The sequence below is a fragment of the Coptis chinensis genome, chromosome 8, assembly GCF_015680905.1.
Source record: "Coptis chinensis isolate HL-2020 chromosome 8, ASM1568090v1, whole genome shotgun sequence".
In the NCBI taxonomy this organism is placed as follows: Eukaryota; Viridiplantae; Streptophyta; class Magnoliopsida; order Ranunculales; family Ranunculaceae; genus Coptis; species Coptis chinensis.
Window position 1 is genome coordinate 97,308,355 of NC_141463.1, and position 16,563 is coordinate 97,324,917.

Genomic DNA, 16,563 nt, shown 5'->3' on the forward strand with positions numbered 1-16,563 from the left:
GGTGGATTAGACATGAAAAAAAATACTTAACCACCACAAAACAACCTAAGAAAACTACCCTACCCTAAGTTTACATAACAAAGTTAATAGTTTTAAATTTATACCTTGTTTCAAACACTAATAATGAATAAACAAATAAATATAAGGTAATATACTCAACTACAGTATGAGATTACAGGTCTTATTATTACACTCATTGGGAATGAAGGACCAAAGGAAGCGAAACCCAATTAGGTTATTGCATTGGATAGTACTGGCAGTAGCACATTGTCTCGATCATGTAATAGGTGCAACTATATGACCAACATAAGTGTGTTTTGCAACTGGACTCAAATTATTAACTTGGTTGGGTAATATAAGTATTTGCTTAGTCGCGCGCCCCTACCTGATCCAGGAGAAAAAATAAAATAAAAATCCTTATTTGATGCTACTTGCAAACCCATTACATTTGCAAACCTCACATGCCACATGTAATACAAAACCTTCTCTCTAATCCCCTTAATCATAATTCCTCTAACTTAAACAAAAGGCCTTCCCAAATGGTTTCAACTTCAACATCACCAAAATAACTTTAACAAATAAAAAGAGAAAATAGCCCAAAGATTCCCTGCATACTTCATTATTATTTCAATTCTTTATAGTTGTATTGTTCCCCATCTCTCTATTCCTTCATTATTTCTTCACCACCTTAAGTCTTAATTTCTTTCCCAACCCCAAAAAAAAAGCTAGCAAAAAAATGACTGAAAGAATCTACTAGTCAGCAAACCCAACATCAACCTAGCCACCACCCCAAACCTTAAATGGCACAACTAACACAACAACAACAACCCATCTTTCCCAACTACAAAAGCTCAGCTATATCGTGCGTCACGCCACCTTACCGCACAATTAAAACCACAAATAGTATTGGACTTCAAAACTTCCCTCCAAGAAACTCTCAAAATTACACAATTCAATATCACTACACCAAAAGGCTCATCATCTCCAATTCTTAATTCTAAGAAGTTGGTTTTTACATAGAATCTGCTATTGTTGTGTCCATGTATTCTAAGGGTGTTGATGTTGGGGAATTTACACTGTGTACTTCTAAATAGCATCATAAAAAATTTAATAATTTCTTTACATGTATAATGTATATCTATTGTTTATCATGCTGCTTTACCCACCTACACCCTCTGTGGAGAACCTACTCATGGGTATGCAAAAACCCTGTTATAAGGGAATTGTTATCTTCAACCCGAGTTCATAAATAGCTTTTTTCACAGTCTCAATGCAACCTTAACTAAAATGCTGGGATCAAGTTTTAGGCATCAAGCCAACCCGATCGAAATAAATTCCTAAAAAAGATAATATGGAGCTTCTTATTATTTGAAATGAGGAAAAATATTCTTCATTGAGCACATGGCTAAAAGTAAAAATTCTTGAATGAAATGCAATCTAGATGACTAAATTTGAATAACCTAATGGTGAATTTTCAACTTATTGGTAAATAGAAGTTATTCAATTCTTGATGGTATCAACAAATGGAAGTAGTGAAGAATGTGTTAAACTGAGGTATATTAACAATTGGCGCAACTTGACTTCTAAGAAGTACTTTACGACAAAAGTATGTTAGAAGTGAAGGAGAGGCTATTGGTGATACATGTGTTGGCTAATTTTCGATATACATTGAAATAAGTACTTTCATCTAGAAATTCTTAGCAACCAAAATTTTAAATTCACACTGACACTTGTTGAATTCTAGTAAAGGAAATTAGGATAGCAAAAACAGCATAGGAATAAATCTTAACAATTTATATATAAACAGAAACAACAAACGACATAATAAGATATTTAAATTAACGTACAAACATAGTAAAGCGAAAATAAACATGATCTTACATTTGTTCCAAACTTCCCTAATTCTCGGTGGTTCGCTCTAATATACAAACAACAAAAGAAATTATTTATTGATTCTCAATGCATCTCACTCCAGCCCGCCCGTTGAGGTATTATTTCGATCGCCTAGAGAGAGATGGTCTTAACAAAGAACAAAGTGACCTAGAGATTCTCTCAATGTATTTTTGAGAGAGGGTGGTAAAGAAGTGTTGAAGGGTTTAATTGAGTTTTATTCGAGATTTGAGAGAGGGTACGTGAAGCCTTTTAATTGAGTTTATATTAAAATGCAACCTATTATTCATTGGACAGTTAAAATCATTGCAGAACGATGCTTAAATGGCAATGGTCCATCCGTAAGCAATTCAACAATTGAACCCAACAACAAAATGAAAACTCCTTGCATGAACAAAGACCTTGCTAATAGTTCACACAAAATAATATATAGTTTCTCGCAGACAATTTGGCGCAACTTGACTTCTAAGAAGTATTTTACGACAAAAGTGTCAGAAGCGAATCTAAAGAGAAAAGCAAGCATAATTGAGTTCAACTATGTATCTCAATGCCTTCTTAGAATAAATTGTTCAGCAATCAAGTATAGCTATCAGAATTTAGTATGTAGATTAGAAGTCTGCGGTCACATCAATATACATTATCAAGTGCTAATTAAAGGATGGTACTAAATGGCTCGAACACATGAAAAATGCACAACGCACATCATATTTACCTGTCATAATATAACTCAATCCTGCAGGTTTGGATGTATCAGCCTTTCATCAATCTGATTTTTTCAAGAGTTTTTTGCACTGACCAGGCCATGCCCAACAGTCCAACCTAAGAAAAAAAAAACAATTTCAAAGCCATAAAAAAATCACATTGCGCTCATTCAGTTGCATATACAACAAAAGTCGTCTCAATAGTTTCAACAATCATATTGATTGATCAATAAATAAAACTATAATAAAAACTCATCAAACCTGTAGCTTGACAACACTTGTTTTATGTGATTCAAATTGACCAGTTGTGTCCATATACCACTCTCAATATAAAATAGGCCCGTTGAGGTATGTATAGCTCATTAGAGTTGTTTTATTTCGCTGGGAGAGAGATCGTCTTCACAATAAATGGAGTAACCTAGGGATTCTATCGGTGTTCCTGAGAAGTTTTAGTCTTTTAGAAGAAGTGCGAAGAGTTTAATTGAGTTTTATTTGAGAGAGGGTCATCCGAAAGAAACAAACCGGCCCATCCACGTGGCTTCACTCTCTCTTGGGCCCAAAAGAAACAAACTCATCCACATGGCTTTACTCTCTATTGGGAGAGTGCCACCTAGGAGAGAGATTGTCCACGTAGGATGTATACTACTTTAATATAGAGAGGTGATAGTAGATATATGTGTTCAAAATGTTGAATAAACAAAGGAAATTCTGTAAAAAAAAAAATTAGATATTTTGTTTTTATAAACTATAAAATTTTTGTTCAAAATTAATAACAGGGGTAAAATTGTCCAAATAATTTATATTGAAACAAACCATGTTTTTTCAGAGTTCAGGAATCAGCCTAGGGCCCTTTAGCATTCATCAGCCCGATACTCAAAAAAACCCCTAACCCCAACATTGTGACACACCCCCAATTTATTTATATTGGATTATAAATAAACAAGTTGAATTCTGAGATAAAAAGAAACCCGATGGATGAACAAGAGTTTGGACGAGTTCTCTCTCTCTTCCCAATTGTTCGATCTCGCGATTACCACGTAAGATACTATAAATATTTGTAAATCATAATAGTGTATATATACTAGATACTTCTTATTGAATATAATCCCGAACGGAATTAGGACTCTATGGAGCTGTTTTCCCTAATTTTGATGCTTGTCAGATTTTGCTCTGTATATGTCATAAGTAAGAAATTTTACCAATCTATAATCTATGGGATAATCTAAGGAACTATTCAAGTACTCTAGTTTCTATCAGTTTTGGAACAGCAGTTTTGTATTAGAAAAAATTTACGGACATGTTATGTAGTGTCTTGAGCAGCATATATAGTGTCTTGCACAACTTATATAGTGTCGTATATAAGCTACCCACGAACAAGTTAATAAGCGTAAATTCAAAAGCTGTTCAAGACACTATATACATGTCCGTTTAAGAGAAAGCCTGCTTCCTTATTTGACCCATAAAAGATAATATCCTTGATTTCAATTACATTTGTACTTGTTTGTTTGTTAGTTTGTTTTTGCCCCCTTCTAAAGTTGCGTGCTTCATGGGTCTTCCTTGTGAATGCGGGATATGCCTCATTGATCATATCTTTGGTTGAGTATTATCGCTTGAGTGGGCGAGAATTCTTCCTTAGGTTATTGATAAACAATTAATGAAGTATTAAACTATCATCCTGCTCAAATTTCTCCAGTATTTATTGAGGATTTTTTGTTTTATTTGGTTTAGAAAATCACTTTGAGGGATCTTATTCGCGTGTGGGTTTCTTTTCGTTATTTTTTCGTATGCACATTTAAATAGCGATCTGATAATACCAAACCGGTGTTCCCAATTTCAGCCTGAGTCGGAATCATCAAGAGAGTCAACTTCTTGCATGGCAACTGATGAGGTGTTTTTTTCTGTACAAGATGGTTTTTGTTTTTTCAGCTTAAGTTAGTCAATTTTACATGTTTGGCCATTTGATATTGTTCAAACAGCTATCAGAATGGCAAGATGCATGGGGTGAAGATGATAAAAGGGAAACTGAAATTCAGGGAATCGACCGTGATGGTATGCATCTCTTTTAATTATTTATTTTGTTAGTTCAAAATGTATGTACAGATAAAGTACGTTCAAATAGGTCAATTTGCTCCTTTTCAGGTTGGGCTAGTGGTGTCTTATCTGTTATATGGAACTAAGACTCGTATTTACTGAAAAAGATCACAGTAGCTTATAGAAGTGGTCCAAGTAAACTCTTATGCAGTTATGCAACCCTCCATGAAGCAAAGCTTGTATTGTTATTTTGAATGTTAGAGAACATAGTTTTTGAGATGCCAGTTTGGGGGGGTTGTGTTTTCAATTTTCAAGTGTGTTCCTTTCTTATGTCATCTTGAGAGGCCTTTAAATCAGGTTGGCTCATTCCATTGGTGCTCTTTCTTAATTTTTAACAGTTGTCTAATATGGCTGAGTTTTTCCAGTACTGTCTTTACAAACTCTTAGGTAGTTACGGGGTAATCAGTATGTTTTGGTATTAGTGACTTTATATCCTCTATGCGAACTTCAATGTACTAGTAATAGGGTTTAGGAATGACTGACCTGTGTTGTCATTATGCAACCTTGTTTGTCTTGTCAATTTAATGCTGATAGTGTATATTCTCCTTCCAACAGATCCATTTTGGGAGAAACTAAAGCTGGCGGCAGAAAGGAAGGTATGACCCTATGGTTCTCTTCTTCAACCTGGTCGGCTGGTCCTCTTTGTTATCTTTATTGACTGCTACATTCTCTTTGGTAAGGGTGCATTTGATTTGTTCCCCCTTCCCTTTAGAGAAACTCTGTGATCTGGACATGTACTCAGTTCCACTGACTCACCGAGTCGCACCAGCAAGTGCAGTGAAGTCATCAGGAGACTTACCTCGTGAAATTCCAAGCATTAAAATTTACTTATAGTCATCAAATGTGTGTTCAGAGGACATGTTGTTAATTATTTGGTACTGTTTGTTTTTTTATGTGAAACCAATGAACAGTCCCCCACTCCATAATAGATACCTCCATAATATATCAAAGTGTGCATCTATGAGAAAAGTAATATTACTGTTGTGTTTGTAGGTTGGTGCGGCCAAGGCAAAAAGATTTTGCAAGGCTTTTCAACGGGTCCACAGAAAACTTGTATGTATACGTGTGTGTATGTATATATATAGGGATAGAGCCACTCCCTAGCCACTCTATCGATTTGCAAATTGATTTAAGACCCGATTTTTTTGTAAATATGATATTCTCACAATGGATAACATGCCAACAAAATTTCATCCTATTTGGATACGTCTAACTTTGCGAAAACTAGTGTTCAATTTTGAACGTTTATCTAACAGTCCGGTGGGCATATTATTCATGTTGGGGAGATCATATCTACAAAATATTAACCCTTAATTCAACTGGTAGGATGAGATATGGCTTTATACGTTTTGAGAGTAGCTCAGGAGTGGCTCTATCCCTCCCCATCTATATATGTATGTATATGTATATTTTACAGTATATTGTAATATTTTTTCGATTTAGGCATTTTGATTCCAACAGTGAAGGCTTTCCTGATTTTCAGGTATGTGAAGAACCGAGTATGGATGCTGCTGAAAGCTTTAAAAGTTTGACAAGTTTGGATTAAAGAAGGTTGATACTATAGTTGCCCGAATGTTATTGTTGGCATATTTCATGTATGAAATTTTGACAGGAGGGGTGAAAAGTAAACTTGTAAGCAAAATATCAAGTAATTTGATAATCTTATTATCTTTTCTTCATATTATTACTTGAACGCGGTCATCTTTCTACAGATACCAATCTGCACTTGTACGTGACTTTTGTACAGAACAACTATTTTACCCCCTAATGATATTTTACTAGCTACGCTTACAAATTCTAAGAGCATTACCAATGCATTCGATTATTATTCACCTCTGCGTAGGCAGTATTTTTTTATTTTCCACCGTTTTGGTGAAAAACAAAGTGAGGTTGCCCAATATAAAGGTGAATATTAATTTCGGACGGGATATAAGATTTCGGACATAAAAATCGAAAAAACGTTCCGAACGGAATGGAACATTCCGTTTGAAATTTAAAAAAAAAAACGAAAAAATCACACGAGACGGAATGAAACATTCCGTCCGAAAAAAAAACCCCATTTTATTTTAAAAAACACATGAGATGGAATCCAACGTCCCGTCCGAAGTTCACAACTCAGTCACTATCTCGGTTGAAGGTTTCACCTTCGTTTTGACTTTGGAAAATAGTCACCACCATATTCATCTTTGTATTGGGCAAAGATTTTGAACAAAAAATAGGTGAATAAAGGGTCACAAACCCACCATATCCACCTGCATTGGGAATGCTCTAACAGTCTTCTATTACTCCTTTGTATTTTGTCATAAGAAGATCATGTGATTTGGGCATTGTGCCAAATTTGTGTACAGATACACGAGGTCCTGTTTGGTTTTGGAAAAGTTGCAAAATATAGATACTGCTAATATTATGTATGGTACAACCTGAAATAAGTAATTATGAATTTTGATAGTTTGTAGTTTTGAAATGAGTTCTTACTTAGAAAGTAGACACATATTTACGTACCGTTTTTTTTTTTAAATTTGGTCAACAATTATAACTATACATACAAAAAATTTATAATAAATGTTGATTTTTGTTTTCGTTGCTAACCCGTTTTAATTTAGAAGTGTGATTCCGGTTTTTAATTGGAGAAGGATTCCTTTGTAATTTTTATCTAAACATAATAATATTTCAATTTTATAAAATTCTACATAAATGTAAAATTAAAATTAAATTTTGGGCTTCAAAATAATAAGAATCTGGTTAAATGGTTCGGGTTTCCGGATATTCGGGTTGGATTTTAGTAACCATATCCGGTAAAATGGATTCGGATACAGTCAGATTCAGGTTGAAACCCGTAACATTCCCAGAATCACAGTCATAAGGCTAAGTTCAATGGTTTGGTGCGTTATCCCACCAAACTACAATAGTACAGTGGATAGTGATAGCAGGTTAGCATTTCCAAAACCAATGGTTTTTTTTTACAGCCGCCAGTACCAATGGTGTATAAGATGGAATTTGGTTTTTTTTTTTTGACTTTCCACTCTCTGGCCGCCATTCTCAAAAGCGTGTGGGAAAAAAGATTTTAAAAAAAAATCTATCCGCCACACAGTGTGGCGTGTGACTTAGATTTCTTCTACCTGCCACTCATAAAACTGGCGCTATAGATAGATAAATTTATACCGATAGCATTAGGCGGGTTAGCGTTGGGATGCACCATTGGATCAGAATTTCCATGGTATTTGGTGTTTTGCTGCACTAGTGGACTTAGCCTAAGAGAAGCCAACCCTAACCCTATTGGGGCTCTCTGCTATCGTGATGATAAAGATGGACTTGTCCTGCCACAATATAAAGAATAAAATCCGAGGTTACCATCACTAGAATTCCATACCACCCATCCAATTAGGAGTCTCTAGTTATAACACAAGAATCAAGGGTGACATATTATATACTAGAAAATAGGCCCCTGCATATGCACCGAATCTTTTGAAAACATGTTCAACAATCATAACTATATACATATAGAAATTTTCTAACAAATCGTGATTCCCGTTTTATTCGCTAACCTATTGTAATTTCATAACAAATCGTTTTAATTAAGTTTTAAAAACCCGTTTTAATTTTCTAATAAATTATTTTAATTAAGTTTTATAAACCCATTTTTTAATCCCATTTTAATAGTTGACTTAATTTATAAATATGATTTCCGTTTTAATAAAAAAAAATGATTTTCGTTTTAATTAGATATACTATATTTTTTCTTTTCAATAGAGAAGAAATTTCGTTTTAATATGAAAAAAAATTCCCGTTTTAATTAGAAGTGTTGGAATTTCTTTTTTCTAATAGAAGATGAATTTCTATTTTAATAGAAAATTGATTTCCGTTTTAATTAGAAGTGTCTAATAAATAGGAAAGAAATTCCCGTTTGAATAGAAGATGATGATGTGGAATTTTAATAGAACTCGAAAAATAAACTTTGTTGATAGCTTTAATATTAAGATATAAATATGGATTGAAAATAGAGAGTTTATACGAGGATACAAACTAGTGAGTAGTTTAGTTTTCGATTTGGAAGGTTTGAATTAGAAAAGTTGCATTCCCTGTCCTTAGGTCAGCTGCTCTGTAAGAAATTCATGGGTTTCGAAAGTGATTATCGTCCTTGGAGTGAATTGATTCCTGCTCTGCTAAACCAAATAAAAAAACCGCTTTCTCTTCCCGATTTAATCCGTTTCGATTGTGTTTGCAAGTCTTGGAGATCACTTTCTGTACTCCGCCACAAAGGTCGATTTCCATGGCTACTTGTTCCCTGTGTCCTCGATTACAACATCGGCCAATTTGAAAACTATTCCCTCGACGGTGTCCTTGGTTTCTTCAGTATTTTGGATGGATTGACTTAAAATTGAGATACCTGAGCTATTGGGACGTCGTATACTCGGAGCCTCTTTTGGATGGTTAATTACGGTTCATAAGAATTCAGAGATGCAACTACTCCATCCCTTCTCCAAGAAAGTAGTCCACCTTCCTCCTTTCACCAAGTTACCCTATGCGTTTGGTACTCAAACTGACGAGAATGGCGTCCTCTCTTATCAGTTCGGTCGCATAATGAACGAGCACATATCCGACTGGTCCCCCAACAATGCACGTGATCTTCTCTTATTTAAGGCAATTACATCCTCCAATCCTGATCCCGATTCTTCTCACTCTCCTATAGTCATTATCATTAACATGGAGAACAGTCGGCGGTCGTTGTCCTACCGTAGGCCAGGAAAGGACGTCTATTGGTCCAGAGTACCCGGGTTTCATTTAAATTACGATGACTTCACATTTTACAAAGGGGACTTTTATGTTCTAGACTGTAACGGAGAGGTTGGTATAGTGAAAGGCCTTGACGGTGATGGATCTTCTCCATTTATAAGCCCACTGTCACTACGAGAATACGATGACACGTTGGAGGCGGGTGAAGAGTCACTCTACAATCTTGTAGCAACATCTACTGACCTACTTAAGGTCATTAGGGATTATAATGATTGGGTGGATGAGGATTCTGAATCTTATGGTACTACTAAAGGGTTCCGAGTCTTCAAGCTGGATTTTAGTTGTACAAAGGCGCCCAAATGGGTGGTAACTAAAAACATTGGAGATTGTGCATTGTTTCTGGGTACCAATAACTCATTCTCTGTTGTTCCATCTGATTTCCCTGGATGTAGATGCAATTGTATCTACTTCACTTCGCACGATGTGGAAACTCTTGACTATAGTGGACATGATAAAGGTATCTTCAGTTTGGATGATTGTATGATTGAGGGCGTATGTCCAATAGACTGTAAGACTATTTGCCCACGACCCTTATGGTATTCCACTAATCCATGACAAGTTGTGTTAGGATGTATGCTCGTATGTTTAAGAGATTGTTTATTCCCATTAAGTGATTTTTGTTTTACCTTTTTGCAACATTCGGAAGACAAGTAAGATGTTTGTGATTCCGTTTTTCATTGAAAGGTATGAGTGTTCAACTGCAATAGGAGCATACAGGAACATTATGTCTTTGTATTTGCACTCAATAGTACCTGCTATCTTTTCCATGGGAACATCACAGTCTAGGGACCATGATGATTCACCTATCGTCTCTGATAAATCAAATAGTACTTCTGATGCACCAACTGTACTAGGTCCTTCTGCTGACTCGACATCCACACATCATATGACGACCCGGATTCAAGATGGGATCATCAAGCCTCGAAGTTACAGGGATCTGCACTATGGTCTTCTTCACTCTGCTTACTCTGATTTTTCTGAGCCTCGTTCAGTTCGTTCTGCTTTAAATAGTCCTCATTGGTATGCGGTCATGAAAGAAGAACCTAGTGCACTTCATCACATGGGATCTTGTTCCTAGAGACCCAGAGATGAATGTTGTTGGTTTGAAGTGGGTGTTCAAAAACCAAGCTAAAGGCAGATGGCTCCTTTTCCCTTTCTTTGCATTCTCTCTTTAGCGTTCGGTCCCCTTATTCGCAAGGGTCCCTTCTCTCGATTTGATAGAATTGCGTATAGTGAACATAGTAGGGCATTGAGGATAAAGAGCAGCATGCTAAGATTTCCATGTCAGCCGAGGAAATGTTTCAGCTCTCCAAGGTCTTACATTTCAAATCTGATAGAAAGATGCTTTCGAACAGTTTGAATTTCTTCCAAGGCATCTCCAGTTATAATAAGATCATCCACATATAGTAGGATGATAGCAACCTTGCCTTTCAACCTTTTTACAAATAGGCTAGAATCACCTGTAGATACCTGGTAGCCACAGAATAATAGAAATTCTGCAATTTCTCCGTACCAGGCCCCCTTGGCGCTTGTTTTAAGCCATAAAGCGCCTTCTTTAATTTGCAAGCATAATGTGGATTCTTATTGCTAATGAATCCTTTGAGTTGCTCCATATAGATTTTTCTATCTAAGTCGCCATAAAGAAACGCATTCTTGACATCCATCTGCCATTGTTGCCAAGACTTACTTGCTGCCACTGACATGAGCATCCTGACTGTTGTCATCTTGGCCACTGGTGAAAACGTTTCATCATAATAAATTCCATATTGCTATTGCTGCGAGAAGCCACGAGCAACTAATCTTGCCTTATATCTCTCGATGGAACCATCACTTCACCTTGTATACCCATTTGCAGGAGATAGGCTTCACCCCTTCTGGTAATGGGACAAGTTCCCACGTCACATTCTTCTTTAAGGCCACAATTTCTTCCTGCATTCTCCCACTCAAGAATGCCTTCAGCTTCTTCATATGAAATAGGCGCTTCAATATCTTGAGACATGTAACATTCTGAGTATGTTATAGCCTCAATGTAACTTGCATCAGCGTATTTCGGATTCGGCTTCCTCATCCTTGTAGATCTCCTAAGATCTGGTTGGTTGTTAACAACACCACCATCAATAGGTACAGTTACGTCTTGAAGAACATGTTGATTTCTTTCCTCGTTGCATGCCTCCTCTCGAATACTTGGACTTATTAATCTTCTAACACCTGTTGTCCATGGACTCGAAGATCTCCGAGTAGTAGAAGTAGATGGCTTAGGTTCTAAGTCAAGCATAGCACTAGATTCTGGTGGTACTATATGAACATTCTCATCACGTGCCTCTGTTTCTGGTGCTTCTACGTTGTTCGCTGTCCACCATGTGGAGACACATACACTTTCTCATTTGTAGGATCAATGCATCTCCATCCTTTCTGTCGTTGGTCATATCCAACTTTAATGCATCTAATCGCCTTCTTTTCCAACTTGGTCCTTAGTTGGTCTGGAACAAACACATAACAGATACAGCCAAACACCCGGAAGTGTGATACTGTTGGTTTCTTGTTGTACAAAACTTGGTAAGGCGACCGGAAACCAAGCTTTGCTTGAGGCAATCTGTTAATAACATGTGCTGCAGTTTCCATACACTCAGCCCAAAAGCGTGGTACTACATTCTTCGCATGAATCATGCTACGACAGGTCTCAGCCAAGTGTCTATTTTTTCTTTCTGCGACTCCGTTTTGTTGAGGACTGTATGAACAAGTAAACTGGTGACGGATCCCATGCTCTTGTAAGTAATCCTCAAACACATTTAAGTATATTCTCCAGTGCACTCAAAAGGGAATAATAAAATGTTATGATGTTCCTAGGGTACCCCCGGGTACGAGGGCCAGTCCCTGCTCTGTTACCCCTCCCCCTAAACTAGCATGGGACAAATAATAGCATAGAATCTGGCTTGCGGGAAATCCGGAATATATGGTACGTTCCTATCCCTTGGGAAGTTTGATCAATCTTCCTCTCCCGGTCAACTGCGGAAAACCTTCTCAATTCAATTGCCGATTTTTGAGCCTATCTCGCGTTTTCAAGCCCTCTTATGGTCTTTGTACTAGTTCTGCTTTCACAGGCTCTTTAACTAGCCCTGATCTGCCGTCCAATCCATATACATTCATTCTACTCGGTAAATATGGCTTAGCCAGCTCTCTGCCCGCCTCTCCTTTATTGATAGGCTCGGTAGGCTACGTAAGTACTTCCATTGGCCAGTACTTCTCTTGTTAGGCTAGCTAGTAAGTAACGTAGACGTAGTTGGCAAGGCTTTCGGGCTAGTTGAGTCAGAAGCCTAGGCTCGAAAGAAGGAAAGAGAAGAGGCTTCTGTTGGATGTCGCTTAGTTTATATGTCCATCTTTTCCCTTAAACCAGAGTTTTTTCCCTCGAATAAGTGGAAATACATACACCACCGCCTGTAACAGGATTGCTAGTTGGCCCTCTTTTAGCGATATCCCTTTCAAACATGAGTAGGAAACTGATAGTTGAGAAAGTCGTTGACTTGTAAGCCGTAGTCTTCGATTCTTGCCTTGGCAGAGTAGATGACTTCCCTTGCTGAATAGAAGAGGAAGCTTCCGCCCCTTTCCCTTCTTTTGAATCTACGCGCTTCTGCTTAGTATGTCGTTTATATGCTTCTTAAGCCAGAGGCCAGTTTAATTGATCTAATCATAGGTGGGCCTGTAATTAGCGATTTTCCTCTTTTTCACAAGCATGAGTAGGACTGATAGTGTTGGGAAAGTCATCCTTGGCATAAGCTCTAGTTGATCTCTGTTGTGGCATTCCCATATGCTTCCTAATTCCTATATGTTTCCATATTCTCTATACCATTCCCTCTTTTTTCTTCCCACTCCCTCACCGGTCCCCTCTGTAAGTAAAGATCTTTTCCTGCTTAGGTTAGCTCTACTTCCTAGCTAGGTCGGTCATCTATCTGGAATTCCATCTCTTGTTTGGTTTCTGGTACCGGTTTCAGTTCCTTTGTTCAAATCAATATCTATGTCAGGCTTCCCTTCCCGGTTGTCCTGTCCTGTTCAATCCGTTGTTCTTCTGTCGTAGCTACTCTTCCTACCCGGATTGACTTACTGACTGACTGTACCGACTGACCGACCAAAGGGAGGGCTGGAGTCTTTTGCTGCTCCTGTGCTTACTACCAGAAAGGAAGAACTACTCGCCGAAGGCTCACTCGTAGCTACCCTATAAGATAAGAGTTTGATTCTTCCTCTCTATTCTACTTAGACCCGGGTTTCACAGAGGGCTCCTATTGACCTCCTTATAAAGTAAAGGTTTGGAACCCTAGCTACTAGAACTACAGGAAGGGCTACTAGAGTTACTGGCCGAAGGGAAGAACTAATCAAACTAACCGGAGGTGACGGAACGGAACTAAATAAGTGGGATCTATCTCTGAAAGGTCAATAGAATAGCTTCGAGCATCTTTTTTCCCGGTTTCTTCTGTCGTGCCCACAGGTGTTTACATGGACAAAGACCTGGTCATTCAACGTGGATCCAACCCGATCTCTTGCTCTGTATAACAGAAAACACGCTCTAGTTGCGCTCAGCACTGGAGCTGCTACATGTTTGTGATAACACCCGTCTTGCAAACCTCTGCAGCTCAGGAACATGACCGCAGTAGAACTCCCACCATACGTCTGCACAAAACAATGAAAAAAACTTCTGATTCCCACCCACCCCAGTCGACGGATCTAGAGAAGGTGTTGGGTCCCATCTATTAGATTTGGTGGGGTGCGTCTCTCTCTCAAGGAATTGTTGCGCCTACCTCTAAGGTAGGGAATCGTGCCAACTTCTCATCAATTAGTGGATTTTTGCTCTATCTTGGTGGGGCAATGAATCAACAAAATTGAGTCATGCCGACCGCCGTTTCTTATCCCAGCCCAAACCCGGGAATCAGAAGTTTGTTGGAGTTTGGAGCTGTCTCCTTTTTATGATACTATTAACCAGCCGCACTGAATGGAAATAGCTGATCGAACCCCTTCCCTTCTCTGTGAGCCAACATTCTATTGATAGGGAATAACCATTCTATTGATAAGGAATAACAAGTATTGAAGTGGTGTTGTTCTTTTTCGATATATGGTTGTGCGGTTGAGTGCTGATCCTTATCAAAGCGTGGGCTATCTCCCTCTTGGGATTATAGATAGATAGCTCGAAAGGGTTGAGTGCTCTCCCGAGCCCGGTTAAGATTCAAAGGGTCGAGCGTCTCCCATCCCGTTATAAGCAAGGTCGAGCTCACCTTATCAGAAAGCACTCAATAGTACTTCTGATGGGAAATACAAAGACAAAGACAAGAAAATTATGTCTTTGTATTTGCTTTTCCAACAGGAACAGAATGATTTCTATGTGATCGCCTGACGTGCATTGGAAGCTTACAAAACTCCCTTATGGTTTTAATTGTATAGTAGAAAGCAAGGAAGCAACTATTTGAAGTTTGAACAGTTATAGTCTCAGAAGAAGTGCACCTGTATCCATTTTTCTTTAAACATGCAAAAATGAATATGCAAGAACTACATACTAGAAACTCTTTAAAAAATCTTAAGAGTAATTGGGAAGTTTTGCTGCAATTAATAAACAAGATTGCACCAGGTTAAACGCGTGTCTTTGTTTGAGAATTGAGACAGGAAATATGTCTTTTGATTTCTTAGAAAAAGTAAGCAAACTTAGGTTGGTGCGGTCAAGGCAGAAAATTTTTGCAAGCTTTTCAAAGTGTTCACAGAAAACTTGTATGTATATATTTTACAGGATATTGCCATATATATATTTTTTGATTCAGGCATTTTGTTTCCAATAGTTAACGTGATGCTATAGTTCGAATGTCATTGTTGGCATATTTCATGTATGAAATTTAGATAGGAGGGTGAAAAGTGACTTTGTAACCAAAATATCAAGTAATTTTTTTTTTTGGTAAAAAATATCAAGTAATTTGATAATCTTGTTATCTTTTCTTCATATTATTACTTGAACGCGATCACTTGTACCTGACTTTTATACAGAACAACTATTTTACCACCTAATGATATTTTACTAGCTACACTTACAAATTCTAACAACTATGTGTAATGGATCTTTATCTTAAATAGACAAAGCGCTTAAGAATTGGACTATGTCTCCAATGTATCTCAAGAGATGGTGGTTCAAGTCTACCAAGATCCTTCAATGATTTGTAGAAATATCGTCTAACTAGCCAAGGCATGGAGCTAGAGACTCTGGTTCTTGACAGCTCGCGTTGAATTGTAAGTGGTTTTGTTTTCTCTTTAATGTATTTTCTTGCTTGATAAGAGTTGTAATTGGTTCTGTTTTCTCTTTAGTGTACTTTTTTGTTTGTTTTCTATTTGAATCTCAAAACTAGAGGAAATCAAATACAAACCTCACAGCAAAGATGCTGTGCTTCTGAAAACATCTGAGTAGAATTAACGAGAAATAAAGCCCTGGTATCATCAAGGGTCTCAAAATTCTTTTCCTTAAGTTTTTCCTTGTATTTTCAGGTATCAGTAGACTGTTACAGAATCGAGAAAAGAGGACAACATAAAAAGAAATCTATGCTGCCACTAAATTAGCTCAATTATGAAACCCAAGTTATGTCAGTGGCAAATGATCTCCCACTTCCACTTCTCTTTTTGTCGACTATTTGTTCTCTCATAAGCGATTGCCTTCACTTCAGAATCACCCTCCAGTCTTCCTTATATTTCAAAGAGTCAACACTTCACTTCACTTCCCATCATAGACGACGGAAAAAAATTAAAGTGGCATCAATAGAAACAACAATTGGTGAAACAGCAAAACCTCATATTGCCAACAACTAAATGAAATATTGTCATAAGCCATACATATTGCGAACAACTAAACTTCAATATTGCCATAAGCCATGTTCTATAATGAAATAAGTACATAGTAATTCTTGAGAAATTACAACTAACTATTTTATTTTTCTATCCAACAACTAAAACTAATCTGGATAAACATATTGTAGGTTCTCGTGATATTGGTCGAAAACCGATCCGCCCACTGGTCCAATTTTCCTTTCGAATAGTTTCCCTACACCGCCGCTTCGGCTATCTAACG

The 16,563-nt window shown here is 37.4% G+C and overlaps 1 protein-coding gene across 3 annotated transcripts; it reads left to right on the forward strand.

Moving 5' to 3' along the window:
- The first annotated feature begins 3,330 nt into the window (after positions 1-3,330).
- LOC147484864 (uncharacterized) lies at positions 3,331-6,361 on the forward strand. 3 transcript variants are annotated; one of them, XM_086578960.1, is made up of 6 exons: positions 3,331-3,628; positions 4,429-4,479; positions 4,568-4,640; positions 5,238-5,278; positions 5,676-5,735; positions 6,166-6,361. In XM_086578960.1, exons 1-6 carry the CDS (start codon positions 3,563-3,565, stop codon positions 6,226-6,228), a joined length of 354 nt encoding a protein of 117 aa, XP_086435086.1. In that variant the 5' UTR covers positions 3,331-3,562; the 3' UTR covers positions 6,229-6,361. The 3 variants fall into 3 exon arrangements, with proteins under 3 accessions (XP_086435086.1, XP_086435087.1, XP_086435088.1); XM_086578961.1 differs by lacking the exon at positions 4,429-4,479 and having other exon boundaries at positions 3,366-3,628; XM_086578962.1 differs by lacking the exon at positions 5,676-5,735 and having other exon boundaries at positions 3,420-3,628.
- Positions 6,362-16,563: the final 10,202 nt, after the last annotated feature.

Bases quoted from the DNA above. Each gene is read 5' to 3' on its own strand.
- LOC147484864 (XM_086578960.1), top strand. From the start codon at position 3,563: ATGGATGAACAAGAGTTTGGACGAGTTCTCTCTCTCTTCCCAATTGTT. The intron at 4,480-4,567 runs GTGTTTTTTTCT...TTGTTCAAACAG, and splicing joins CTTGCATGGCAACTGATGAG to CTATCAGAATGGCAAGATGC. The intron at 5,279-5,675 runs GTATGACCCTAT...TTGTGTTTGTAG, and splicing joins AGCTGGCGGCAGAAAGGAAG to GTTGGTGCGGCCAAGGCAAA.